A 27,630-nucleotide genomic window follows, 5' to 3' on the forward strand; every position below is an offset into this window, starting at 1 on the left:
TGTAATGCTTTGAATAATCAGAGGATGAGGTTGAGCTCTGGGGGACTGCTCTGCCCTCGATAAGGAAATCCCCAAAGGAGCTCTCTCTCCATGAGCACTCGTAGCTCCTCCACTGCCACCTCCTCCTCCTCCTCCTCCTCCTCTTCTTCCCTTCTTCTTCCTGCCATGAAAGCCGTCGCCAGGCTGCCGTTGCGGCGGCATCTCTGGGCGCGGTGAGCCGGGGCTTTGATACCTGTGCTGAGGCGGGTAAAGACGTCGCGTGGCACCGCAGAGAGCGGAGAGAGCTGAGAGAGAGAGAGCGCGAGCGAACGAGTACATCAGGGACGTGGGGCGCCGGATCGCTGCTGCACCTCTCTGCTCCGCCGCCATTTGATCACGGAGTTGACGAAAGTGGAACGCTTGGGTCGGGCTTTTCCGTGTCACTCGCTGTTTTGAATCGGTGTCCTGAGTTCGAGGCGATGTTCTCTCCGGCTCGGCACGTCTCAGAGTCTTCATTAAAAGTTACACGTAGCCGTTTCACCTGCTAACTTTTGTCAGGTTACTTAAAATAATATATATATATATATATATATATATATATATATATATATATATATATATTTAGACACGGGAGGAATTTCTCACCTTGCGTTTCTCTACGGCAGTCTTGCAGTGGAGCCCTAATGCCATTGAGGCTCTGTTATCATCTCCGATCTGAAATGTCACACAGGGATCAAAGGCAGCGCGCTGATGAGGTGGAGAATCCATATACATGAGCCGGCTCCAGCCCTCAGGGGTAGCAAGCGCCGCGTGTTATTGTCAATCCCAAACGCAGAGGTGATTGTCTTATGAGCAGTCAACAAGGAACAAATATACATTTTGGTGTGGCTGCTGCTCGTTGGCAATATTGGCAGAGCAGTTTCATCTAATGTCAGTGGGATGGATGACGAGGACGGGATTCATCAGTCGTGGGGTTTTATTATGTTGGCTTTGCGTCGGCTTCTGTGTTAAACTGAGGCTGACGGGTCATGCCACTCTCTTCCGTGCTCTGCTCTCCCAGGCTCTGTCCGAAGGGCACAAGTAATTACAACTGATGTGCAGGGCAGCAAATTAACTGACATTATTCGCCAAACCATCCCAAATTAAAGCAATTGGTCCTCCAGTTCCTCCATTTCAAGAAAAAAAAAAAAAAAACATGCCCTCCCTGTGCTTAGGGTCATGCCAGTCCAGCACTTTGATGGGTACTTGGAAACTGCCCCTTCAATTTGGGCAGAAGTAGCTGATCTGTAACAAAGTGTGTGTGTGTAGTGGGGGGGTGATACGAAGTGAAAAAAAAAAACAAAAAAAAAACCCTGCCATGGAAATCCGCATTACCTCTGGTCCTCTCCCCTCAGCCCTCCCTCGCCTCCACTTTGGCATTGCCCAGTGGCACTTCAGTGGCGCTGTGCTCATTGCCTTGTTAGCTCTCGTTAGATGGCCTAGCCTCCCCCCGCCAGGGCCGCACGCAGGGGGAAGATGTTTCTCTTAATGTTTGTTTTTCGGTGCCCGAGCCGCGGGAGCCCCGCCGGTGGCACCGGAATTGATCGGCAGGGTGGCGTGCACTAAAGCGCCACCCCCGTGCGCTCTCCTCCCCTTCCTCGGCTCTGACCTTGGGGGCGCACAGCCATCGTTTCTCAGCAGGGGGCAGTAGCACATAATGATAGCACCGTGATGGGGGATGGGGGAGGTGGGGTGGGGTAGGTAGGGGTAGGGAAGGCGGGCTGGGGAGCAGCAACAACACTTAAACACAACATTACCACCTGTTCCCTCCACAGCCTGAGACCTAGGAAGGGGAGACACAATTTTGTTGTGCCCAGTTGTGGTCATTGATTGACTGGCGTTTATATCCACTCTCTCGCTCCGAGTCTCCCTGTTGCTGCAGGGGCTTTAGCTGTGGACTCCACGCCGGACTGAAAATGTCTCCCAACAGCTTTTTTGAGCTTTTGGGTCCTCCACCCCCGTGAACCTTTTTATAATATGGATGTCAACATTTGGGTAGATTAAATTCAGTGGTGGTGCTGAGTTTTGTTTGTTATTGACTGACTGTTGTTGGTTCCGTGGTGCGTTGCAAAGCGAATGTGGTCAAATAATGAGTTCGGTGGCACAGGAAAGTTAATGTTATCCTCTGGGAAAGGTGAACAGGTGTCTTTGTTTTCCAAGTGCGTGCGCAGACGCACGCTTAGCTGGATTTTTTTTTTTTTTAAGCCTTGCTTGCCTGCCCATGGTGGCTTTGTTGTGTGTTGTTTGTTTGTTTGTTTTGTCCATGTGTCTCCCTTCATTGGTCTTGAGTAGTTGTTCAAAGTGAATAACGAACTAAAGGTAAACAAAACTCGATGCTTAAGAAAACTTAAGCCACTTTTGTACGGGTCTGCAGAACAGTTAGGTGCATCATAATGATTCATGCTTGCTTTGTAGTGCCTGAAATATATGTGAATTACAATTGTTGATCAAGCATTGTTTAGCTCTGTCAATGACAGTCTAAAATGTAGGTCTTTTTTTTTCTTTCTTTCAACTGTCGTATTTTTCTAGGCCTTTTATTGTTAACATTCTTGATCTAGCAGCCACACAGAGTTTTCTGTCCTTTTGTTTTTCACTCGTTTTTTTTTGTGGCTGAGGGTGATGCCGCAAAATGAATTTCACTCTTATTTCGTTCTTATTTACTTCTGCAATACTTTTTGCCCATCCCCAACAATTCACCTACGTTCAACACTCCTGCATGCACACACACACACACACACACACACACCCAAACCCTACAAACAAAAGAATACGCAGACTTTTTGGAGGAGAGAAGGGAGGGGAGAGAAAGGGGGCCTCTTTCAGTGCAGTTATGGTACATTTGCGATTCTAGTTGTGTGTAAATATTAGAAAACAGCAGGTTCTCACATTGGCGGAGCCGAGGCGTAGCAGAGAGGCTAGGACACACGTTCTTATCGGTATTGTATTCACACTACACCGTCCTCCCGCTGTTTCTAATCTGCCGCTGCCGCTGAGAGAAAAACTGGACAGGCATTTATGGTCCCAGCAGGGGTGTGCTTGACAAGAGAATGTTAAACACTCCACTACCTGCAATTTTCAAAGGCGATACCAGACATGATAAAATGTAGATACACGTTTAATTTCTTTTTTTTCTCCCCCTTCTCCCTTTTTTGGGGGGAGAGAGAGGGGGTTGGGGGGGGACACAGGAAAATAAGCAGGGTTTTTTTCTTTTTCTTTGGGGACACTGCCTGTGCCACTGGCTCTGTGTGTGTGTGTGTGTGTGTGTGTGTGTGCGTTTGTGTGTGTGCATGTGTGTACATGTGTGTGTGTGTGTGTGTGTGTGTGTGTGTGTGTGTGGAACTTGAGGAATGGCTGAGGAAGGCCGTCTCAGTAATGCCTCTCGTGTCCTCCGGGCGTGAGGCTTCTCCAAGACGAAAGTGCCAAAACTCTGTCCGTGGGCCAAATTGAAGGGCTTTAATTCGATTTAGCCTTGGCAGGAGCAGCGAGTGGGCTTAGTGGTCATCAAAAAGACATGTTCATCAGTGGTAGACGAGATCTGCTACTCCCAGCTCTCTGTAGTGAGTATCTCAACCCGCCAACCCCCGCACCCCCCCCCCCCCCCCACACACACACACACACACACACACCCCACTCCACCCCAACTCATTCTAGATCCTTCCCATCCTTCCACTCAGTCTCAATGCATATGACCCTCCACCCCCCCCGCCCCCTCCCCAATAACCCTCTCCATTTTTCGGACAAGTGAAGACTGCCAAACATGGCCAGTGTAACTGTTGGCGACACCACAGAGGCGGTGGAACAAGAGGACGTCTTAATTAATGTGACACGGACACGTGTCCTGTGCACACGCTTGTAGATCTGCGCTGAAGCGTCGGGTTGGGTATTCTAATGAAGGGGAGGGGGGGGAGGAGGAGGGGGGGTGGGGTCCTAAAGAGGATGTTCAAACTTGTGTCACGCCCCGTTACCACTCGATCATTGTCTTTTTTACGCAATATCAAAAGCACGCTGGCTGCTAAACGCTCGGCTCCGATGCGCAGTGTGCGACGAGTCTTAAATTAGGTCACGCTGTCTAATGGACTTCACGGTGGGTGCACCATTAAGACAAAACAAACACGGCGAGCGATTTATCAGCCGATTTACAAGGTAGCGAGTAACATTTTTATTAACGGGGCGCCCATTACGCTCTTGATGGAGTGCCTTTAATGGCGCAGCGATGCCGTTTTCTGTCTGGCCTCTTCGGCGAGAATAACCAGCCCTTTCTCGAGCCCTCGCCTCCTCTCCCCCTGTCATCTCGGGGCAGCTTCCACGCTCCAGTCCCATGTGTCCCCAGCGAGGGGGCAAACTTGGGGTGGTGGTGTGTGGGGGTAGCAGAACTGTTTGTTGCTCTGACTGCCTAAAAGCCAGGACGGCGTCTGGCCGGCACGCTCCCCTGCAGCAGCGGTCCGTTAGACTAGTGGTTGGGGCCTGCCGTAGCTCGGGGCAGCGGGCCAGTTGGGAGTTGTGCTCGTTCACTGAACACGGCGGCCAGCAGCAAGCCCAAGGCAATGTCCCAAACGCGGGCCGCAGAACAATGTCACGGCGGGCTTCTGGTGGGCTGCTACATTACTGTGGTCAGCCTCGGTAAGGTCTTCGGGGACAGGGCTTCCTTATGAGTCCTGCCTTCTGTTTGAGTGCCTCTGCGTCTCTGCGTTGGACTACTTTTACATGTGCATTTGGCCAACCTGTGAAAGCACTCCACAATGAGTGACATTTCAGTGGTAAAACCAACATTTAACTCAACAGGACAACTTAGCAGTTATTTTCATTCAATCATTTTGAGCTTTGGTAATTGTAATATCTAATGAACTGTGATTGTTAGAGACTCACAATATCTCTGACTTTATTAACATTCCCATAGCCCTGACAGAGTTTCGTTCATTACATTTTTGTTTGCGAACCTGGGCCCGTTTATGTCATAGACACTAGCTTCTTTCCACCAATATCGCTTGGCAATGTCTCAAAAATGATTTTTTTTCCCTGATTTTGGAGCAGAGTTCTAATGAACCATACCCCAGACCATTGTTTTCTAGCAGACCCTGGTCCGCACCCGGACTCCGTTCACATCAGCAAAAAATCATCGAACCATCGGTCCAAATGAACTCCAGTCTGGACCAAACGCCACGGTTTTGTGTGAACGCACCCTTAATTTTTGGCAGTTTATTGTGGACCGTTTGTGGAGTAGAGCCTATGGAAACACTGATAACTATCCTTGGTGTGCTTCTGAAGACCTGCAGTTGCCTCCAAATATTCTCAGAAAATGGAGAGCAGGAAAAAGAATGAGTCATCATCTACAGTGTGCCTCTGTCTTCATTTCAGGATTTCATGTATTGCATATTTGGACTTGAAATATGAACAGCATACAGTATGTTTGGATCAAACTGAAAACGACGCTTGGATCACAATAACCAAGTGTGTACTTCTTTGTGTTACTTCAAAGAAACATTGTATTGCTTATTATGAGTTCAAATTGAACAGCACATTATTAGAAGAGAAAAAAAAAAGAGAGAGACCCCTTGTATCTCAATAACCAAGAGTGCTGATGTAAATCTGCGCATTGCCATTTTCTCAGCCATTAGTGGCCCGGGAGCGTTTTCTCAGGACATCGTCGTCATCTGTCGGTTTCCCCCGCAGCAGCATGCTACTCAAACGGCTGTGCGGATCCCTTTGTGCTGTGTGTGAGTCTGGCTACGGGGAGACAAAATTAGCCACCAGGTCCCTGGATCGGGTTTCATAGGCTGCCCCCCCCACCCCACACACACACACACACACACTCACTCTCTCTCACACACACACCCCACTTCTAAAAAAATAAATAAATAAAGGGATACCCAACCTTTGCGGCCCCCTCTGCCCTCTCCCACCATTCTGTTCCCCTTCTCCTACCCCCGGCTCCAGTCACCAGATTGGCTTCCGCTGGAATGGGAGAGGATGTGGCTGCCCCTCCATCTGTCAAAGCCGGGATCAAATAATAGGATTTTCTGTCCTGGAATTGAAGATAATTGCAGTCTCCATTGCCGCTCCCTAACCGTATGATATTAACCTTGTGCTCCTGGGCACCCAGAGGGCCAGGCCCGGGCCCAGATGGCTGTGTGTTTTGATATCTGATCCAGGCATCGCCGGGGTCAAGTTGAAGTGCAAGTCCAAAGGACTCCCGGCCCTCTCGGCGGAAATAATAGGGTGTCATTCAAACGAGGGCATCCTGAACTTAGCTGGGAGACTATGGGAAGGCAAAGCAGGGAAGAAGGACGGCAGTGAAAAAAAACGTTCATAAATAAATAAATAAAACTGTCGTGACATTACATGAGATGGTCAAGTTTGTGAGGCGGTGACCTCTTTATACACACTGACCACGGTATGTAAAGGGGTCGAGGTGAAAGGGAGGATGTTGCGGGACCTTAAAGACAGGACCAGGATCATGGATGTACACCGTAGCATCGGGTTAAAATATACAGGCTGCACAATTCAATTTGCCTGGTTGACTTTGTTCATCACATTCCTCTTTACACTTTGGTTCATCCAAGATACAGTACCATGTTGAATTACGAAGCAATCTCAGTTCCATAGACACTGAATGTCTCACTGTATTAATATGCAATCCCTGAGAAAGGGGCATTTGAATGGAAAACACCTCTTAGGCTTAGACTGGGCCTTGATAAGACTCAGAAAAACACTTCAAAATCAAACACAAATTAAATTCACTCCAATCAAACACTGAGGCAGATGTGTCCATTGTTGTTGTTTTGACTTTCTCCAAAAACTTTGGTAAGCCACTTGCTTAAATAGATTTTGTTTTATTATTATCAAGACTATCGTTCTTGCATGGTGTCAATACGAGTATACAGGCAATTACTTTGCCAACACTGTAAAGACCTGCCTGAGAGTGTTGCAAAACAAACTTTAATACTGACCTCTAAGCAGTTAAATACACTACCAGTCAAAAGTTTGGGGTCACCTAGCATTGGGTTTTCTTTTTTAATCAGGGCAGCAGTTTTCAGATTACATTATGAGTTTACATAATTCCAAAAGGGTTCTTGGATGTTGTAAAAAGAAATGACCAATCTTTAATGTAATATCTACATTGGCCATTATCAGCAACCATTCATCCAATGTTCCACAGGCATATTCTATTTACTCATCTGATATCATTTCTCAGGTTAACTGAGAAAACATTGGAGAAACCTTTTGCAGTTTTTGGCTGGTAGTGTACACTGAAGTCATCACTTGCCATACAACTGACAGCTGCATTGATATTTCAGTTACAGTACGGCAGTAATATGGCAACACAATACATTATTATTTGTACCACGATACAATGATTGATACCTGAATAATTTGTCTTGCATCAACATTAGCTCCTCTTGGTGTCACTGCCTGCAAAATACACATTGACTGTAAGGTGCATGCAGAGGTGTGCATGTTTTCCCAGCCTGGTATCTTCATAAATACTGTTTCCTACATAAGAAACTGCTCAACATATTTTTAGTGTGTACACTGTTGATGCTGTATGCGCCGTGGCCTATAGTGTGGCTACTACAATATGTGGCTTCACATAACATGATATGCTATCTATCGACAGTATATTCATCTTCTTTTTTGCTCTTGTGTGCATGTGTGTGTGTGTACCCTGGTTACTGTGCCCTTGGTAACGTGCAACAGTAGACGTCATATCACTCCATACCGAGCCAGTTCCACCACAAACACATGTATGTGGTAGGTGCGAAAGCCAGAATATCCTCCGCTATCTCCTCAGTAAATACTACAATATAACAGTCCCTTTTTCTCTCAGAAATTTCAAAAAGCAGAACAGACGTATAGCCTCAGGATATATGCAGTACTGTCTCATCAGTTACCCCATTGATTCTAATGGTCCATGTTGTCTTGTATGTTGTGTAGTATTTATGTTTCTAACGTTACTCACCAATGGGGCCTAGGGATTAAGAAAAAACAGTCACACTTACTCCAACTCTTCCTGCTCTAGACTTATTGACAATATCCCTATGATGCTTTTCCTCAAAGCCTACACCCTCCACTCCCTCCACAACCCCAACCCCAACCCCAACCCCATGTCCTGCCTATAGCCTAGCTGCGAGTTATTGTAATTTAGCGATGATTTGTCACTGTCAGCCCCTGCAAGCTTCCTCTCTCTCCAACCCAAGACCCTTCTGTGGCACTCTGGAGTGGAGGAGGCGCCACGGAGAGCGCCATCTGAGCCGAGGCTTCATTAATAAGGTTAAATCTGGCTAATTGTAATCCAATTAATAACAGACACAATGATCTACTGCCTGCTTGTTATTTGAGGACCTTGCTGAAAAGCGTTTATTTTTTTTTAATTTTTTTTTTGGAGGGGTGTCCAACCCCCACCCCCACTCCCACTCCACCCGACTCTGCTCCCTAGCTTTCCCACCCTTTAGCAACCCAGCCCTCCACCCTTGGCTTCTTCATGTCTTTGTTCACTTAATAAGCCCAAAGCCCAATATGCAGAGATGACCGTTATTTCATCTGGGGAAATCTGTCCGTGGACCAGTAACAGCTTCCCGAGCTGCTGTCGCCTAACGTCATATTTAACTGGGAGGCGCTTTCCCTGCGCTGCGGCGCCAAATATAGCCCCGGCCTCTCTCTCCGCTGGGAAGTTAACAAGTCAGTTAGCGGCCCCCGAGTCCGCAACAGCCATCACTCTGCATTCTCTCTGATGACCTTGCTGATCTAACAATTCTTAACGTCGCAATTTAATCCGGCGGATCGCCACCGCCGGACATTTATTCACAATGATCTATGCCACGGAGCGGGAGAGTAAAGGGAGGAAAGTGAACCTATTTGTGTTTATGGCTTTGGGGGGGGGGGGGGGGCGGTGGAGGGGTGGGGGGTTGGGGGGGTGGATGGAGGGATGGAGGGTGGGGAGGGGTAGAGAGATAAATGGCCTGGCTTTTTTATTTCGTTTTAATGAAGAAGGGATTGAGGGACTCCCCGTCCCCCTGGCACTCATGAGATTTCCCCCCCTCCGCAGGAGCCACGCCGGCCGTCCCCCGCCGCCACCGCGCTTGTTTATGACCTAGATGCTGCTCTCGCAAAAGGACATCACGCTTTGTTTGTGTACCAGTGCGCTGCCTTAATGCCCCCTCGTTTGCACCGCTGCTTCTGTTGTTCTCCAGCCACCAGACCAGATGGACACAAGCAGGCATACAGAGAGAGAGAGAGAGGGAGAGAGAAAGGAAGAGAGAGAGAGAAGGGTCTAAATGATCAATGTCCCCAGGTATCGAGCGTCTCTTGGCTACTTGGCTAAACGATGGACCCGTTGAGACACTCCCAGAGCTCGGCTCTACCTTAACAACCCACGCCAACCCTCCACACCAACGCCCCCCCCCACCACCCCCCAGTCCCCCTGCCGCAGGCCTCTGAACAACATTAGTTTTGCCACCTTATGCTCTCCATGTGAGCTTCCCCCCTATCTTTCAGCATTAATTGGATACTCAGCCTCCAATTAAGTTCTTGGCCCAAAAGGCGTCCGCGGAAAAACAAGACAGTTTTTCCCTCCTTTCAGTGGGACTTCATTAAGGGGTTTGTGCAGCGACGTCTCCTGGGAGAGAGGGACACGGGTCCAAAACATGCACAACACACACACACACACACACACACACACACACACACACACACACAATTCTCACACTCACTCACTTATGCACATGTACAAGCACAATAACCCAGGGCATAAACCAAGTGCTAGCAATGGGAGAGTACAAGGAAAGCGAGGGGGAAAAGTTAATTACACACAGCGAGTGTTTTTCCCCCCCCCCTCTTCTACAGTCCTATAAAATATTTGGAATTAATTAGCAGAATCAATATGCATTTCGAATGATGTGATATTCATCCACAGAGCAGCATGCAGCCGGGTGTTGCAGTGTTAAATATGTGTACTACTTCCCCTTTGAGGATGGGAAATAGGGTTGCTCGTCCTTGCCCGTCCGTCCGTCCGTCTATCTCCGTAACTAGTTTACTCATAAATTTATAAACTGCACAAGCCTGCGCGTAACACTTTGTGACTCGCGTGTCTTTCCGTTTTAGTGCGAAGGGGACACGGAGGCGGTAGCAAAACAGCATGCAGTTGAGAGTAATGAAGTTGATTATTTAATGTTCTTGTCACGCAGGATAAGGGGACGGCTAATCATCCCAGGCCAGGGTTGTCTTGACTCACAATCACATGGTGTTTGTTTTGACTCGCAGGCTCGGCGGTGATGACTGCGGTCTTGTTCGGGGAGCGGCCCATACAAACTCAACAATCTGCCACAGCAGAGTCATTACAGCAGCAGATTACAAGGTTGCGTGCTCTGGTCTTTTCTTTTTTCTTTTTTTCATTTGAAAGAAAAAAAAAGAAGAAAAAAAAATCTTTAAAACGTAAATGACTGCTGTAATCTATTATTACTTTGAGAGAGAATGTTTCACTGGGCCCAGGCGTTTCCGTGAGGAAGAGAGAATAGCGATCAAGGAGGGGGGGGGAGCGGTTAAGTTTTAATAAGAGTATAAATTCACAATCAGCCGGGCTCTTAGTGGCGGGCTAGCGGCGCGCTCTCCAGCCGAGTCTCTCCGCAGGCCGCTGATAGCGTGTCGCTGTTGACCCGAAGCTCGCCTGAGTCTGGCCCCGAGGCGCCGCTCCCCCGAGGACGCCAGCGAGACTCCCTCGCCCCGGCCGCCGCCTCCTCCCTCAACCCCGCGTCGGCCAATCCTCACGGGCCCTCTCGCCTGCAGCGCCACGGCAACGCGGACAGGGAGGAGTTATCCGAGGGGCGTGCAGCCAGAGTCCCTGAATGAGACGCAAGCAAGCGCGTTTTCTTTGAACTGTTCAAATTCAAAGTGTCTTTTTTTGTGGCATTGGGGAGGGCAGGCGTATCTTGTCAGCAGAGGCTTTTACAGCAGAAGGATGTTTTAAAAGATGGTATATCGCTGATACTCTGCCACTGAGTGTAAAAACGTGTCTGTCCTTTGAAGTTCCATTAACTGACTGAGAGAGTGCTAGTCACTTTTTGAGACAAAAGGCAGGAAGTTCAGTGACCAGATATGATGTTGATCAAACTGATTTGACATGAACCTCTAGCTCCTATAAATGAACTGTGTTTAAAGCACTCTCTATTGTACATAGACAAAAGGTCAGCCAGTAAAATGTCCATCTCAAGGGACATTCACATCAAGAACGATAACTGTAAGGATAACTGTAACTAAAACGATAAAAGCGTCCACACTGACCAACGATAAGCTTACTCTCTCCTTGTGTTAAAAACCTCAAAATTGCTCTGAAAGTGATCTGATATTGTTATTCATGTTGTTATCGTTATAGTTTATGTATGAACGTCGTCGTTCATAATAACGAGAACAATATTTTTAATAATATTTTATTGTTATAGTTATCATTCTTGATGTGAACGGCCCGTCACACTGTATGCCATTGATGGTGCTCCATCCACAACACATACATACAGTATAATGAATGTAGGATGTAACACTTGTCTCTTCTCTAGTCAACAAACATGAACAATTTCCCTATGTTAACTTCTACTGACTGTCAGTACCCAATATGTTTTAAATACATATACGACTATATGTACTGTAGTACTGTATACTGTTGTGAAATTAGTATATTTTTTATAGGGCCCCTAGTGATCAGCTGATACAGCTGATACATGTGGACCAATTGAGTTTTAATACCCTCCTAATGACCTTTTATGACAATGTGGCTAGTTTGATATCCAATGTTGCCATTGCCATCAGGACTGACCCAGCCAACTAGAATGCTCCCCACAGGGGTCAAAGGTCAAGATCTCTCGGGCTGAAAGTCTGTTACAGCAGTTGTGCTTTGTTGAGATGTAAGAACCTCTGGCAATGGCAGGAGTGGGCTGAAGCCAAGGGCCAGCTGATCTCTCTCTCTCTCTCTCTCTCTCTCTCTCTCTCTCTCTCTCACACACACACACACACACACACACACACACACACACACACACACTGGTTTGCTAATTACACATATACTCACATATACATACACAAACAAGCCATCTCTGTCTTATTCTCTGATGTTTTGGTCTCTACTTGGTGTTTCCCTCTACCTTTTCTCCTAACACATTTTTTACACACACACAAACACGCACATTCTCTCTCTCTCTCTCTCTCTCTTTCTCACACACACACACACACACACACACACTCAGCACTCACTCACACACACTGCACTCACTCACTCTGTAATCTCCTTGTCTCCTCATGGGTCACTCTGATCATACTCACCAACCGTTCCATAAGCCACTCCCTTCTGCCCCTGGGCAACCTCACACACTCATGTGTGTGTGTGTGTGTGTGTGTGAGTGTGTGTGTGTGTGTGTGTGTGTGTGTGTGTGTGTGTGTGTGTGTGTGTGTGTGTGTGTGTGTGTGTGTGTGTGTGTGTGTGTGTGTGTGTGTGTGTGTGTGTGTGTGCGTGTGTGTGTCTGTGTGTGTGTGTGTGTGTGTGTGTGTGTGTGTGTGTGTGTGTGTGTGTGTGTGTGTGTGTGTGTGTGTGCGTGTGTGTGTCTGTGTGACCCCCCCCCCCCCCCCCATTTATGTGCTGAGCAGTCACCAGCAACACGCACACAAACACACACACACACACTGTTACAGTTCCATAATCCTAAAAGTAAGGCACAAGCTCAAATTAAGCTTTGTGTGTTTTTTAGGGAGGACACAGTCACCCAAGTATGAATGAATTAAAATAAGAAGGTTGGTCACATCTGCACCCAGGTACTATATAACCTAGATTTAGTGTCTGGGGAATCACATTATCACATATGGAGACGCTATAAATTCCATTTATAACTCATTGAGCATCTCATACATAACCGCACCATGTGTTGGGAAAATCTGTCGCTTTCCGTGGAGCTCCAGCCACCAATTAAAACAACATTACCCTTTGCGGCTTGTTCCAGAACCTTGGTCAGACGTTCTAAAGCATGCAGGCCATTACGTGCACACTGGCCATTCATTTGCTTTGGGGTGATGCTGATCAGTGTTGGCTGAAGTGCTCACAAGTCAAGTCGCTATATTTAATCCCCACATACAGTATACGTACATACATACATACACACAGTATTTACACACACATGAACATACATACTACACATTACAGCACAGAGTCCTTTTAGGATCTGAGTGAGATCCTAAAATCTTGGATATGTACAGTATGCCATATGGATTTATATAACGTCTCATATACATACAGTATGTATGAGATCTCATTTATTCTCAGATTTCATGAACCACAATCATTAGAATTTTCTTTATGATGGCTGCTGACGTATAGGGAGAGAGAGAAAAAAAAATCCCTGTTTGCAGTCAGCCCTTTAGATCAAGTGTAAAGCTCAGGGAGGCGTGCTGCTTGTTTGTGTTTAGACCAGGTCACGCTAGATTGGAGCGCGGCAGCAACAGCGGCGGTTTTTGTGGTTATCTAGGACAAACACGCTTAGCGTGTTACGTGAGATTCTTATTTTCATCCCCCAGGTTAATTACATACATGTGCATCCTCTCACACAGGGAGCCTGCCTGCTGCTCAGTGCTAACGCTGACACCTCCATCACTGTTCCTGCTACCGCTGTGGCTGTTGTTTGCGTTGTTGCCGTGGTAATCGTGTGTTTGTGTGCGACAGTGAGCGCATGGTGTCGTCGGCGGAGGCCGAGGGGGGGGTGCCGTGGCTGCGTGTCCAAGGTGTCCTCAGAGATCAGTCTCCTGCATCCTCTCTAATGAAGCCCTTGCAGAAGCCCATATGGAGGGAGGACACCAGGGCCGCACTCCCCCGGGTCAACACGCTTTTAATTGGGTCTTAGTAGCCTATTAATGGCGGAGCCGCCGTGACCTCCAGTGGCCACTTTGCAGCCACTTAGATGACATTTTGCGCAGGGGGGCAGCACGAGAAACAACAGGGACCCATTTGGACTCCCCAAACCCTGAATTAGGACCGTGGCTCATATGCTGGTCATTAGCTTCGCCAACGCTTCCTGTCAAAAGTTTCTTGCTGTGCTGGCGTTTCTTGGATCCTGTGTGCGCAGAATTAAAAAAAAAAAGACTTCCTCCTTAGAGTGGTGCCTAGACTAGATTAGCAGTGATGCATCTTCACAGGGAGTCACTTTATTCACTGTATGTGTGTATTATTTACTCGTGATAAGTTGGCGTCTCTTGTGGCTGAGCTGAAATGTTCCTTATTAGACCACTGACCACAACACCGCAGGCATCGGCAAGAATGGGTCACGTCTGTGTTTGCCTCTGCAGGAGCAAACCTCAACAACAAAGTCAATCTGCACGTAGTTAATGGCAGAGATGGGAAAACTAGTTGCATCATTTCAATCATGCAAACAGCATGTAGGGAACCACCCAGAGGCCTCTGCGGTTCTTAAGGCAAAAGGGAGTATGTTTTTATGAACGACTTTCGAGCACTGGAGCATCAACTCTACAGGGCAGGTAAGACTGGATCACATCTTGATAATCCAGTTCATGTGTTTAATACAGTAGTACACAGTGATTCCCTATGGTACTCATTCATGTGCCATTATAACAGATGGGCCAGTTGCATTAAACTAGTAGAGAAGATGTAATATTTGCTCTACTTGATGTTTAGTGTACTTTACACACAAACATTTATGTGAGAAGTGTTGTTTATCTTTTTTTCTTTTTTTTTTTGTCCTGTCAGTTGGTTCACCGTAGCCATCCAGTGGCAGGGGTCATATTACACGGGTGGGATTTGGGACCACTGATGGTAATCAGGTGACAGTCGCCGTGCAAGTGCCCTTGACATTTCCCCCCTCCTCCTCCCCCTCCTCCTCCTCCTCCTCCTCCTCCTCCTTGTCTCGTATCGCCTCCGCTCCCTCCCCGCACCTCAAGCCCAGCTTTGTTTTGTTTATGATCTCCAGTTGTAGTGCGGCGTGGTGTGGTGTGGCGTGGTGCGGTGCGGCGCGGTACGCTGTGGTGTGGTGTGGCCCAGCCCTCCGAAGTCCTGTCTGTCTGTCTCAAGACGGCTTTAAAGGTTGGAAGATTACTGATTTCCCTGCAGATTAGACAGTACCTCCAGGCCCCATTAGAGCCATCTGCACCACCCGTCCCTGTTTATCTTCGCCACACTCCGCTGGGGGACTCTCCAACCCCCCACCCCCACCCCCACACCAACACACACACACACACACACACACACACACACACACACACACACATACACCCACTGGCACCACCGGACTCCAACTCAGCGCAAGACCTATGGCACAGGTCCCCAAAGTGCCTGCCCCCCCTCCCCCCCACTGCCCCCTTTCTCCTCATACCCCCCCACTGCCCCCTCTCTCCTCATACCCCCCCCATAGGTTGGCACTGCGGCGTGCCAGGCTCCCATCCTCTGCCAGCCACCTTGGGGTCCATTACCGCACGCTATCAGTGGGGACCAAGCGGGGGGAAGCCGACAAAAGTGGCATTTCCAGAGCGCATCAACACATCATCCCTCAAGTGCTCCAGGCCTCGTAAAATTGGACTTATGGCTTGGTTGCCAGCATAAATAAGTCCCTTTGATAGTTAGCGGAAGAAGTTATGACACTCTTGGGTACGCGTGAGGGACAGTGGCACTGTCGTTTGGTTCCTGCTACCCTGGCACCCTGGTGCCTCTGATCTTTCTGCCGATTCAGGGCACGCTCTCTTCATTACCGTCGGCCACCGGGGACTTGTTTTTTCTGCAAGATTAATGAGTGCCGCGGAAATTCTCTAGCGCATCTCGATAATTAAGTCTTTGTTTATCAAAAAACAAGTTATATTAGGAGCAGGAAATTCGCAGTAATTATTCATAATCCTAACAATTCAAGTGTAGCTACCTCATTTGCCTGTGTAATTCTGCTTTTTAATTTCTTGCATACATTTGCATATTAATTTTGCCCGTTGGCTGCTGTAGGCCTCTGACAGTGTTTTTTCTTTTTTCTTTTTTTTTTTTCCGCGTGATGTTTTTCACTGGGCGAGGCTCGGTCGGGTGGCATTTCGGCTGGGTGTAATGATAAATTATGAATTTTTCTAATTTGCTGCATAATGAAGTAACCCCTTCCGATCCATTTCCCTTCTGCGTGCCCCTGCGCCACACCGCGCCGCACGGCGGCCGGAGCCCCTCATCAGATGCTTGTCGGAGCGTGTTGCTTCATCTTTGCAGAAATGGCCATGTGGTCATTAGAGACGGGCCATGCCACGCGGGTGTCAGAGGCTGTTTTCTGGAGTCGGGGGGGGGTGAGAGATCGTCAGCGCGGCTCCCTGGCATCCCGCGCCGCGTGGCTCTGCCGCCTAACCTCATTTCCAGTCCGCAAATGGTGTCGAGTCCTATTTACATGATGCCTCCCCTGTCGCCATGTTCGCCCCTGTCACTCGCCAACACGCCCGCTCGCTCTCTCTCTCTCTCTCCACGCCGCCCACTGGATGTCCGGCGTGGTGTGGCGTGGTGCGGCGGTCGACGGCGCCCTCCCTGCGTGTCTGTACACGGACGCTCTGACGCTCGCCGGAGAGAGCGGACCCATTTAAAGATACACAGACTCGGTTTAAAGGGACACTGAGCAGCGGCGCGACCGTTTTAGCACAGTGGAAGCTGTTACGTAAAGTCAGACGGCAGCTGCCGACAAGAGGATGAATATTGATGCGTGCGTAAGCGACATAAAAATCGGAATGCCGTGTTTTTCGAAACGCGCAGCAACTTGTTTTAACCTCACCAAAGACGCTCTAATCAAAATAAAATTCCTTTCAAAACAAAACGTGCCTTTTTTTTGAGGTAATGCTCGAAGAGTGAAAGAGAGGATTAAGCGGTCCTGGTTTTGGAATCTGTCCAGCATCTTTTTTTTTTTTAACCATATCTTGAAGTGTTTTAGGCAATATCTGTGAAGCACAATATACAAATGAGAAAACAGAACATACAATATTCATGGATCATTTTGCATATAGAGATAGTAAACGTATTATGTTGAGGAAGGCGGAAAGAGAGACAGACAGGAGATAGGATGGAAGAGAGGGACATGAGAGGGAAAGAGATAGACATAGGATGAGAGAGGGATAGAGAGAGGAAGGGATTATATGAAACAGATGGAGAGAGTGGGAGATATGGTATAAGAAAGAGAGAGAGAGAGAGAGAGAGAGAGAGAGAGAGAGAGAGAGAGAGAGAGAGAGAGAGAGAGAGAGAGAGAGAGAGAGAGAGATTGACCATGGGTCTCCCCTCTCTTTGTTCCATGTAAAGAATTCTCTGGATACTTTCCACTCTGTCAACCTCTCTGTCAGGCTACGAGATTTATCTTCTGGTGCACTTGTTTCAGTTAAACTGCTAGTCAACAGTACACTTTGGCTGCCAGAGCATTAACCCTTTAACACTCTCCTACTGCTGACACACTACACTGCCTTAGAAAATATATGATACAATATTTTTAAGGGTTGTTACGTAAATGGCCATTAACCAGTTTAATTTATACTATTCGAATGTCTTCATCCTATGTCTGTATTACCATCAATATGGTAAGTAGGTTATAGTTGATGACAAACACTTGTAGGCTGTTCTTGCAAACAGTGTGAAGACAGCTCGCTCAACATGAGGCGTTGTAGTCGCCCCTTTGATGAATTCCCCAGAACCTCTGGCCTCCTCCAGTGCTGGCCCGCTGCCCCGACATCAGACGTCATGACCTTAGCATGTGCACCAGCCTGCCGCAGCAATCAAGAGCACGGCGGCCACAGAAACACGGGCAATTTATGCGCAAATGTGTCCTTTCAGGCGTCATTATCAGCTGCATATTCAGCGTGAGGGTGTGTGTGTGTGTGTGTGTGTGTGTGTGTGTAGATGTGCATGTGTTTATGTGTGATGTGTGATGTGTGTGTGTGTGTGTGTGTGTGTGTGTGTGTGCGTGTGTGTGTAGATGTGCATGTGTTTATCTGTGATGAATGTGTGTGTGGGTGGGTGGGTGAGTGGGTTGTCATAAAAAAGTGAGGATGATTTTTGTGTGTGTGTGTGTGTATGTGTGACGTGCAGAGGGAGCAGAAGGAAAGGTGAGGCGAGAGGAAGGCCAATATTGTCTGATAATGTGCCAACGACACGACCCTTTAATTAGGAGGCGGCGAGCCTTCCAGATGCTTCTGCTCGCCTGGCATGGAAGGGTGGCGCCGGATGTGGCAGTCAGGGCACTCAAAATGGCAGCCAGAGTCAAAGGGCTTGACATCTGAATTCAAATATGCCCGAGGACATTTACATACCCCGGTGCCCTAACTGTGAAGCTCCCCTATCTCCCTCAGTCTCCCTGCCTTATTTTATGCCAAAGGAAAAAATAAGGTTGTCTTTATCACAAGAGGCGAAAGAATCCCATTAAAAGCAGACAGGTGGAATTGTTTTGTTAAATACGCCTGGAGAGGTGAGAAGGTTAAATGGAAATGACTATACTATACTGCGTGGCTTTTTTTCACTACCATCGCCATCCTAAAGAAATGTACATGTCTCAACTCCACAAAAAATAAATAAATAAACAAACATGGACATCACACCATAGTGCAGGGGGAGGGAGGGTGTGTGTATATGTGTGTGAGAGAGAGTGTGTGTGTGAGAGCGGGTCTACTATATTTTGTCTCATTTAAAGATGGACGTGGATTAGGTTACAAACCGCGTCTGGATGAAATGCATGGCGTCGACGTGTCAACATACAGTATACAGTAGGGAATGGGTCTAGCCCGCACGCCGTTTTCTCTTTTCAAATCCGAGTGTAGCAGAATCCCCGTTTACATAACTGCCACTATAGGGACGAGGCAGGGAGAGAGCGAGGGGGTACAGGAGACATGGAGGTTAGGCTGGGGTGAGGTGGAGGTGGGGGGGGCGATGTGGGGGGGGGGGGGGCAGACTGCTGGGAGGGGGGATGTTTAAGTTGCCTGTTCTTTTGTTCACCCGCTCTTGATCATTTACATCAAGTTGACATTCGGAGAGTTTACTCTGGGGTCTGTAATTGTATTCTTTCGCCAGTTCTGCATTGCCAACCGTGAAAATGGAATCTTATCAACCCTGACCAATTTTTAATGTACAAAATGAATTGGCAGAGGTTCAAAAAAGGGAGCCTACAATTCAAATCAGGTGAATGATACGTGTGTTTTTTTCTCTCTCTCCCTCTCTCTCTCTCTCTCAAATCCTCTGAGCTGTGCTCCCTCGTCCCTCTCTCCCCACCTCCCCATCATATTACACTGGATTTATTTTTCTTTTACGGGCGACGCAGGAGGCATGAGAAGCGCTTACAGGCGTAATGGGTGGTGTTTGAGCCTCAGAATCGAGCTGGAATCGCTCAGATTTATTGTAGTCTTAGAGGTGGGCGAACTAATTGAATTGATGACCTAAAACAAGGGCGGACAATCTCTATTTTACTCCGTTCACTGTAGCAATTCCTGAAAGATGGAGTTCCATATTTCTTTCCCAGCATGCTGTTGGATGACAATGTAGGTGAAGAAGAGTCCATTAGAACAAAGCATGGCTATTTGCTCCCAACACTGAGTATGTTGGCTGTTTTTTTCTCCCCTTCTAGATACCTCTGAGTTATGAGCCAGTACTTAATTGCCAAATAATTGTGTTCAATTACATTCAATTAAGATTTAAGATGACATTATGACATTCAATTAAGATATTAAGATGACTTTGTCTTTAGATGTCTAAAGCGAAATATGTGCTAACACAAAGGAATACCCATCCCTTCTTCATTAATCACTTTAAAAAAAAATGTGTGTTTACCAGAATTTTTTCGCGGATGAAGATGTATCTGTGTTCAAACACACAAAGCACAGTGTGCTTTCATGGATTGTGAATATGTGTATGTCTAATGTTTCTGGCAGATAAGGTTCTTGACACGTCCTCTCCTGAGCCGGGGGTCTCTGTGACAGGCCATCAAAAAAAGCGCCATAAAATGGCGTTTTCAGTCAACACTGAAGAACAGGGACAGAAAATAAGGAGGAAAACAGAAGGAGCGAGACGAAAGCCATACATATGTTAAAATCACACCGGTAATAAAGATTAAGTAGGAGTTAATGGCATCCCCAGCCATGCTTGTTGGAGGTAATCTCTCTTTTTTAAATCAAAATTAGATTCGCGGGAACGGAACAAACAGGGAGCGAGACTTTGGCGTAATATTTTAATCAAATTGTCATGAGTGAGTGGATACAATTAGAAGTGCTGTCAGTCAGAGGGCCAGGGAGCCTCTCCCTGCTCAGCTGTTGGGAACTGAGGGTGTGTGTGTGTGTGTGTGTTTGGAGGGGAGGGGGGGGGGGGGGTTTGTGGTGTGGGGAGGGGAGGCAGAGGGGCATCAGGGGTCGCCATCAAAGATGATCTCTCTCAGCCACTGCCTGACTGACCCCTTCGGCTACTCTACTCGTCCTGCCCCTTCATATGCTATGTGCTTTGGCTTTTTGGGGACTGGGAGACAGGATGCGTCTGAGGGTGTGTGTGTGTGTGTGTGTGTGAGAGAGAGAGAGAGAGAGAGAGAGAGAAAGAGAGAGAGAGAGTGTGTGTGAGTATATGTGTGTGTGTGTGGAGGGGGTGTGGGGGGGTTAAAGTGGAGACAAAGCTTGAATCAGACTCTCTCTCTCTCCCTCCCTCTCTCTCTCTCTCTCTCTCTCTCTCTCTCCCTCTCTCTCTTCACAGGGGGGTTGGAGTGACTGTACAGACAGACAGCATTGAGGGACAAATGTGCTAATCTCTCCCAATGATACTGTGGCCCTGGCAGCGCTGGGCAGGATTGCATGGGTAAGCCGTGTGATTGTGGACTGAGTACATGCAGGCACCTCATTAATGGGAATGCAAGCACTCTCTACTCATAAGCCCTCACCAAAAAAAATATCAAATAAATAAATCTACCCACCCAAGCCAGACCTCATGCCCCCGCTCCTTGTATTGTAGTTTTGCATGAGCACTATAAAACTAAACAAGTGTGAAAACGATCACTTATTAGAGTTATTTGGGCCCGAGAGTCCTCGGCAGTGTGAATAAACGGTCTGATTTGCCTTAACAGCGGTAATCTTTGAACATTGGGGTGTCTGCTCATGGTGCGATAATCAGTTTTCTGACTCACCTAAAAGAGAACATGCACATTTTCCCCTCCTTAATTGGGCTTTTATAAGTGTGCGGAGCGTACAAAAACTGACGGAAGTATTATATTTATCAAGAACGTTCTTCAAGCTGCATTCTCTTTCCCTCAATTTCCCTCTTTTCCCCTTCAGTAGAGAGGAATAACTTTTTTTTTTTTTTAGGAGGCGGTGCATTGAAATAGCAATTGCTCTGCTGCAATGTACACCAAACCACACATCCAAAAATGAAATGCCCAAAATCAAGACTGAAGTATCTTTTCTCACCATCATCATGTCTGATTACATTCTCAGTCTAGACTTTTTTTCCACATGGATTCCTTTCACGTGTGTGTAGTTCACTGCAAATCGGCAACTATATCTGTAAGTGACGCATTAACGGCTTAAGTGACATATTAGCATTATATCTGTGTGTGGTTGGCAGGCACACTCGTCAATGTCATGTATAATTGCTGATATTGTGGTACGTTGTGACAGACGCCTAACGAAATTAACTTCAGTCAAAATGTTAGCACAAACAATGCATTATTTAATTATGCACACTGGCGTTCAAAAAGTTAGGGGTCAATTTCCATTCCACTCCATAACAGATAGAATACCGGCTGACTGCTTCTAACCTACATGGTTCTTGTGTAGTTTGGAGCATCGCCTTGAGTCACTTTCCTCTTTTTGGAGTAAACTGATCCCACCGAAGTGCCATCCACAGGGTGGAGTTCCAAACAGGACTGACAGCTTTCTTTCTGCAAGATTTCTCATATTCTGTCCAAATTCCCAATCTACCACCCCCAAAGCACCCCTAAACCATCATATGCCCACCGCCATGATTGGACTTCTGAACGCCTTACATTTGTCTGTCCATAACACTGTTTTCCAGTGCTCTGTTTCTGCTGTCTGAGTTAATAGCCTACGTGCACTATAGAACTTCCGGTTAGCTTCCGTGTGCTGAGTGGCCGACGGAGAACTTCCTGTTAGTCGTGTTGTTATGGGGATTTTCCGGAGTCGCTAGTTTTGTAGCGACAGACATAACTTTCAATATGAGCGGATTTCGGGTTAAAGAGAGGCGATTGGCATATCAACGCGTTAAAAAGACCGCACTCCATTGTTGTGTACCCTTATGTGCGAATTCGTCCAGGTACAACAGTATTATAAGCTTTCATAGCTTTCCAGTGGATGTGTCGATTAGAGCCAACTGGATGGTAAGAGTACGGCGGGACGACTTCACCCCAAGCAAGAAGAGTCGTGTTTGCAGCAGGCATTTCCTAAAGGAGGATTTTGTTAACAACCCGGGGAAACTGAGAAGGTTGAAGAAAGGGGCCATCCCTGCTCTTTTTTCCTGGAACAATTTTCAAATACCGGCACCGAGGGCGAGCGTGTGGGAGCGGAGACCCAGAGCGGATAGCCCTCCTCCTGTCCATGACATCGACTCAGAAGAAGAGATGGAAGTAGCAACACTGCCACCAGATCATGATTACTGCATTACTCCTACAACAGCAATAGTAGCAGATAAGTTCGCTGAAGAAAACGATGCACTTCGCCAGAAAGTAAAGGAGCTCGAACTTCACATTCAGGCTCTCCAGCTGCGGAGTTGTTTTGGACTGAAGCGCTTTGCAGGATCGGACGAGGACATTCGTTTTTATACCAGGTAAGTCATAATTAACGTGTTTTGGATTGTATATTGTAATCTTTTCTTATTAAGCTGTCATTTAGGCTACTCATTCATAATTAGCGTTTGCCCATAATTGATTCTTAGGCTATCCCACAACAGGCCTACCTTTTGTAATTATCTATCTGAGATGTTTTTTTTTCCTTGTACACACTTATAGCATATTTATGTAGGCTACACTAGTATAAGCAAGTGCTAACTTTATGGTCTAATAAAAGCAAATTTCATCCAATAATAAAACTTGTTTTGTACAATCCTGTTGTTATTGTGTCATTATGGAAGTACTGCATTAATATGGGCCATACACTCACATTGGTTTATTCATTTATTGTTTTAAAGGTTCCATTCTTATGACCAACTGATGGCATTTTGGAGGCTCATCGAACCAGCAACATCAAGGATGATCCGTGTGACAAGTGTGGCAAGAGAAGCATCGGCCTCTGTGGCAGAGAAGACAACATCAAACAGATCAACTAAGTTGCTGCCCATAGATGAGTTGTTTCTCTTTCTAAATTATCTATCAACCGGATGCACACATAGAGAGCTTGGCCACCGATTTAACATCCATCGGACAACAGCCAGCAGGATCATCACAACCTGGGCCAACTTTCTTTACTGTGTACTGGGAGCTGTGTGTATCTGGATGACACCTGATGAAATCACAGCCAACCTACCTCCTGAGTTCAAGGAATATGCAGACACTCAGGTCATTGTTGATTGCACAGAGCTGCGGTGCCAAACTCCATCCTCTCTTGTGCTACAGAGTGAGGTGTACTCGCACTACAAATCACACTGTACCTTCAAGGCCATGATTGGCATGGCACCACATGGTCCTCTGACATTTGTTTCTGCACTCTATGGGGGCTCTATCAGTGACCGTGAGCTCTTCAGATTGTCGGGCATCATACCTCTCCTGTCACCTGACATGGCTGTGATGGTGGACAAAGGCTTTAGGGTGGACAACCTTGTGCCAGGAAAACTTCATAGGCCTGCCTTCCGCTCCAACAAGGAACAAATGGCAGCACAGGACGTCCTGGAGACCCAGTCAATCGCGCGGCTGCGAGTTCATGTTGAAAGGCTAATCAGGCGCGTTAAGGAGAACAAACTTTTTGACACTGTAATCCCTTTGTCTATTTCAGGGAGCATTAGTCAACTTTTCACTGTAGCTTGTATCTTGTGCAACTACCAAAATGGACCTCTGGTCAAAGACTGGAGAGAACATAGGAGCCAGGTAGAAATCTGACTGTTTGCTTCATGTCTGGCTGCTCCTCTTCCTCATTTTCCTTCTTTTTTTACAAACAATATACTGATTCGCACCACAATTTAGTTTTGGCTGACATTTACTGACTTTTTAAATTAATAAATTATTTATTTGAAATCTATAGTAACTTAGTCTCCCTTTGTGTTGTTATTAGTTATTATATTAGTATAACATCTAGCAAAACATTGGTGTGGGTTCACCTTTGCTGTGTACACTTTAAGACAAGTGGTCAATCCTAAAAGTGTTACAACTCTGTTTAGTGCATATTTTCTGATTAGTAATTTGACAAATTTAAATTAACTTAAAACAACCCACTTGAATGCCTCACACTATAATGAGCATATATTAAGAAGAACAAGACAGTTCTTAGAAGTTACTGTGCACTGATAATTCATTTTATTACAGCAGATATTTATGCAGGTATGTGTAAAAAAAAAAGAAGTCTGCTCTCTCTTATTTTTTGCATCACACCACTGTCCCGGTATATTCTTTGAATCAGGGTGTCTTCCTCCGCAAACACCACAAAATCGCACCACTCCATCCCTGTTAGGAGCAGCTGACCCTGCACCTGCCAGTAGTAGCCATGACCCTGCTTCAATTCCAGGTTGCTGTCTTTCATTTTCAAATGTGGATAATCCACGTAGCTCTTAACATTTGGACATTTTATTTCCACAAGGCCGAATTCAGTATTTTCTGTTGGGTCAAAGACAACCCCGTCTGGGGATGTACCTAGCCATGGAGTGTCGGGGTGTATAATGAAGCCACAAGGGTAGTAGTTCACCCTCTTGAGCTTGCAGTACTCTTCAATGGCATCAGCTTCCATTTCGAGACCCCTCTTCATTGCTGCTGTCTGACGGACCCCTCTGAGCATCCGGTCTGCCATCTTATCTAAGGTGCATGGTTTAGCATGGCATATTTCGCCAAAATGTGAGGAAGTGAGTCTGGGTTTTCTCAGTCTATGCCAGTCTGCTGATGTACTTTGACCCCTAGTTGCGTCCTCTATTTTTTTAGCCATCTCCCAGGTAACCTCAAGTGACTTGAAGTGCAGCTGTTGATGCTCAGTGAAAACAAACATACTGCATGATGTCTCCAGTCTGCAGCCAGCCAATGGCAAATCTGGACATGGTGGAGCGTCATGGTGAGCAACAGGGCGACTTCTTGCCTTGGGTTGTTGGTATGACAAGGGACTGCCTGCTTGTACCAAACCGAGTGCAGAGTCCACTAGTGGCACCTCACAGGTGATACCCATTGTACAAATGGTTGGTGCAGAAACAGGGTTGAACTCTTTGTAGATCTCTGACACTCTGAGAATGGACAGGTCCAGCAACTCCCCACTGATGGCTTTGTACAGTGTGGACCTATTTGAAACAAATTGAGAAACACCATTAAGATACATCATTTCATAACTACAAGTAACAAAACAAAACAATCAAAGTTTCCTTGATTTGATTGAGAAAAGCAGACTTAACACATTCATGAATAGATTACTAACTACTTGCCAAATTCTCACCTTACTCCCTCAGCCATGGTCCTCTGCTTTGGTTTGGCAGACTTCACAGCCATCTTCTCGACAGGACCTGGTTTAACACCCTATGAATATAGGCCATAAGCAGTGATGAGCATATGTGATGTGTGTGTGTAGATGTAGTATTGAAATTATTGTTACATTATTCCAAGACTTGCCAGGGTTCTTGGCTTGTGCCACTGTTGTTCACTCTCCGTACAGCTCAGCACTGGTGGAACAACTGAAATCTCTAGCTGAGAATAATGTGCAGACTGGAAAAGTAGTGCCACACAATGGTTACAGAGCACTGATCCAGCTACACATGTACAGCTGTGATGGGCCAGCTCAACAGGGATTGAGTCCTTCAGCCCCACCTGTAACAAGATGTTATTTATTTATTTATTTATTAAAGAGTAGCACTACTGTTTTGTCATATTTATGGACAACTCAAGCAAGCTATTAAATATTTGTGTATACTGTTAGTTAAACAAGCTAGTAAAAATGTAACTTTTCTCATGTAAACAAGTAAAGGGATTAATAATAATTTTATTTTAATGTGGCCAGTGGAGCAGTCTATTTGATCTACAGGTACACTCTGAAACCTAGAGCAAAGAACCAAAAGAACATGATTAACCCAGGAACATGGGCCATCTTAACGCTATCTTAACACTACACTCATCCTACACTTAAACTGTGAGGTGGTTTAGATCTGTCCATTGACGGATGACATAACGCCCTCACACACACTACTCCTGTCACTGGATCTTTCTTGGACACTGAGAGGAAATACAAAATACACACAACCAGTTGCTAATCATATCAACATCACAAGGTATTTAATAAAGTACGTCGTAATATTGACACGGTTTGATGTGTTAAAATACATGTCTGCTAGCTAGTCAATGTCAACGTTAACAGCTGATCTAGCCGCTAACAGCTGATCTGGCTGGTAAGAGCTGAGTTATCACGCTACTCACCTTCAAAGTTGTGGATGTAGCTTGAGATGTATAATCTAAATCCCTTTTCGCGCTTACATCCGGGCGCAGGTGAACAATGGTCAACAATGCGATGGACGTCGTTTACGTCAATTCTTGGGAGGCCTTGTAGACATCGACTGAAAAACGCCATGTTTCCGCGGTTTCCGCAAACAAAATCAGCTGTCAGTTGTGGCTTGCTGCTATAGTAACCGGAAATTGTCGATCGTACACTCAAGACGCGGAAGTAGAATTCCTTAGTTACGTGCACGTAGCGGCTCATCTTCACCTTTTAATGTCATTGGTCAGCCTGAGAAATGGCTTTTTCTTCACAACTCTGTGTAAAACCCCAAATCAGACCGTCCTCAAATCAACCGTCTCAACTAAAAAATAAATTAAAATTGAAAAGAATGTGTTGCTGGCTTCAAATTCAAAATGAATGTCTATTCCCCATGAACATTTGAAATGTTATCTATGTCCTTATTGCAGCTAAATATAGGTCTATGAATTTTCCAGATGTTCAAATTCTGTTTTTATTTGCATTTTACCAACTTTTTCTGATTTGGGGTTGTAAAAGGCCAGAATCCTGAGGCCACTTCCTCTTGACATTGACACTAGTGTATTGTGGGTAATATTTAACAAAGCTGCTAGGTTACTAGGACCTATGAGGCGTCTGTTTGTTAAGCCAGAATCTCTTGTATATTTGTCCTTTTATTCATGTGTACACGGGGACTCCCACTCCTTTTTCTATGCAGGTTCAAGGCTGTTTACACTCTTCTGTGAGGAGCAGACAGTGTTGCATGAGATCTTCAGTTGCTCGGCTATTTCTCACACGCAATAGATTTTGATACATTTATACGGAAAGTTCTTTGTTCCTGGCCTTTTTGTGTTGTGTTAATAAACAAACATGTCATTGGAACACAGTACAGATGGTTGCTGATAATAGGCCTCTGCCTTGACGCTTATTGTATTAAAGGCCCTGTAAGAATAGTTATTTATATCATTAACAATGTCTACACTGTGCTGACTGATTGGGTGTTATTTTCAATTTTAATTTTAATGACCAAAAAATGAC

The 27,630-nt window shown here is 46.3% G+C and overlaps 1 protein-coding gene across 1 annotated transcript; it reads right to left on the reverse strand.

Moving 5' to 3' along the window:
- Nucleotides 1–17: 17 nt before the first annotated feature.
- Nucleotides 18–25,776, reverse strand: LOC134067096 (uncharacterized). The gene is made up of 6 exons (XM_062522174.1): nt 25,588–25,776; nt 24,547–25,435; nt 10,582–10,791; nt 1,686–1,739; nt 625–693; nt 18–284 (listed from the first exon to the last, which is right to left on the reverse strand). Exons 1-6 carry the CDS (start codon nt 25,638–25,640, stop codon nt 18–20), a joined length of 1,542 nt encoding a protein of 513 aa, XP_062378158.1. The 5' UTR covers nt 25,641–25,776.
- Nucleotides 25,777–27,630: the final 1,854 nt, after the last annotated feature.

The sequence above is a fragment of the Sardina pilchardus genome, chromosome 20, assembly GCF_963854185.1.
Source record: "Sardina pilchardus chromosome 20, fSarPil1.1, whole genome shotgun sequence".
Classification (NCBI taxonomy): domain Eukaryota; kingdom Metazoa; phylum Chordata; class Actinopteri; order Clupeiformes; family Clupeidae; genus Sardina; species Sardina pilchardus.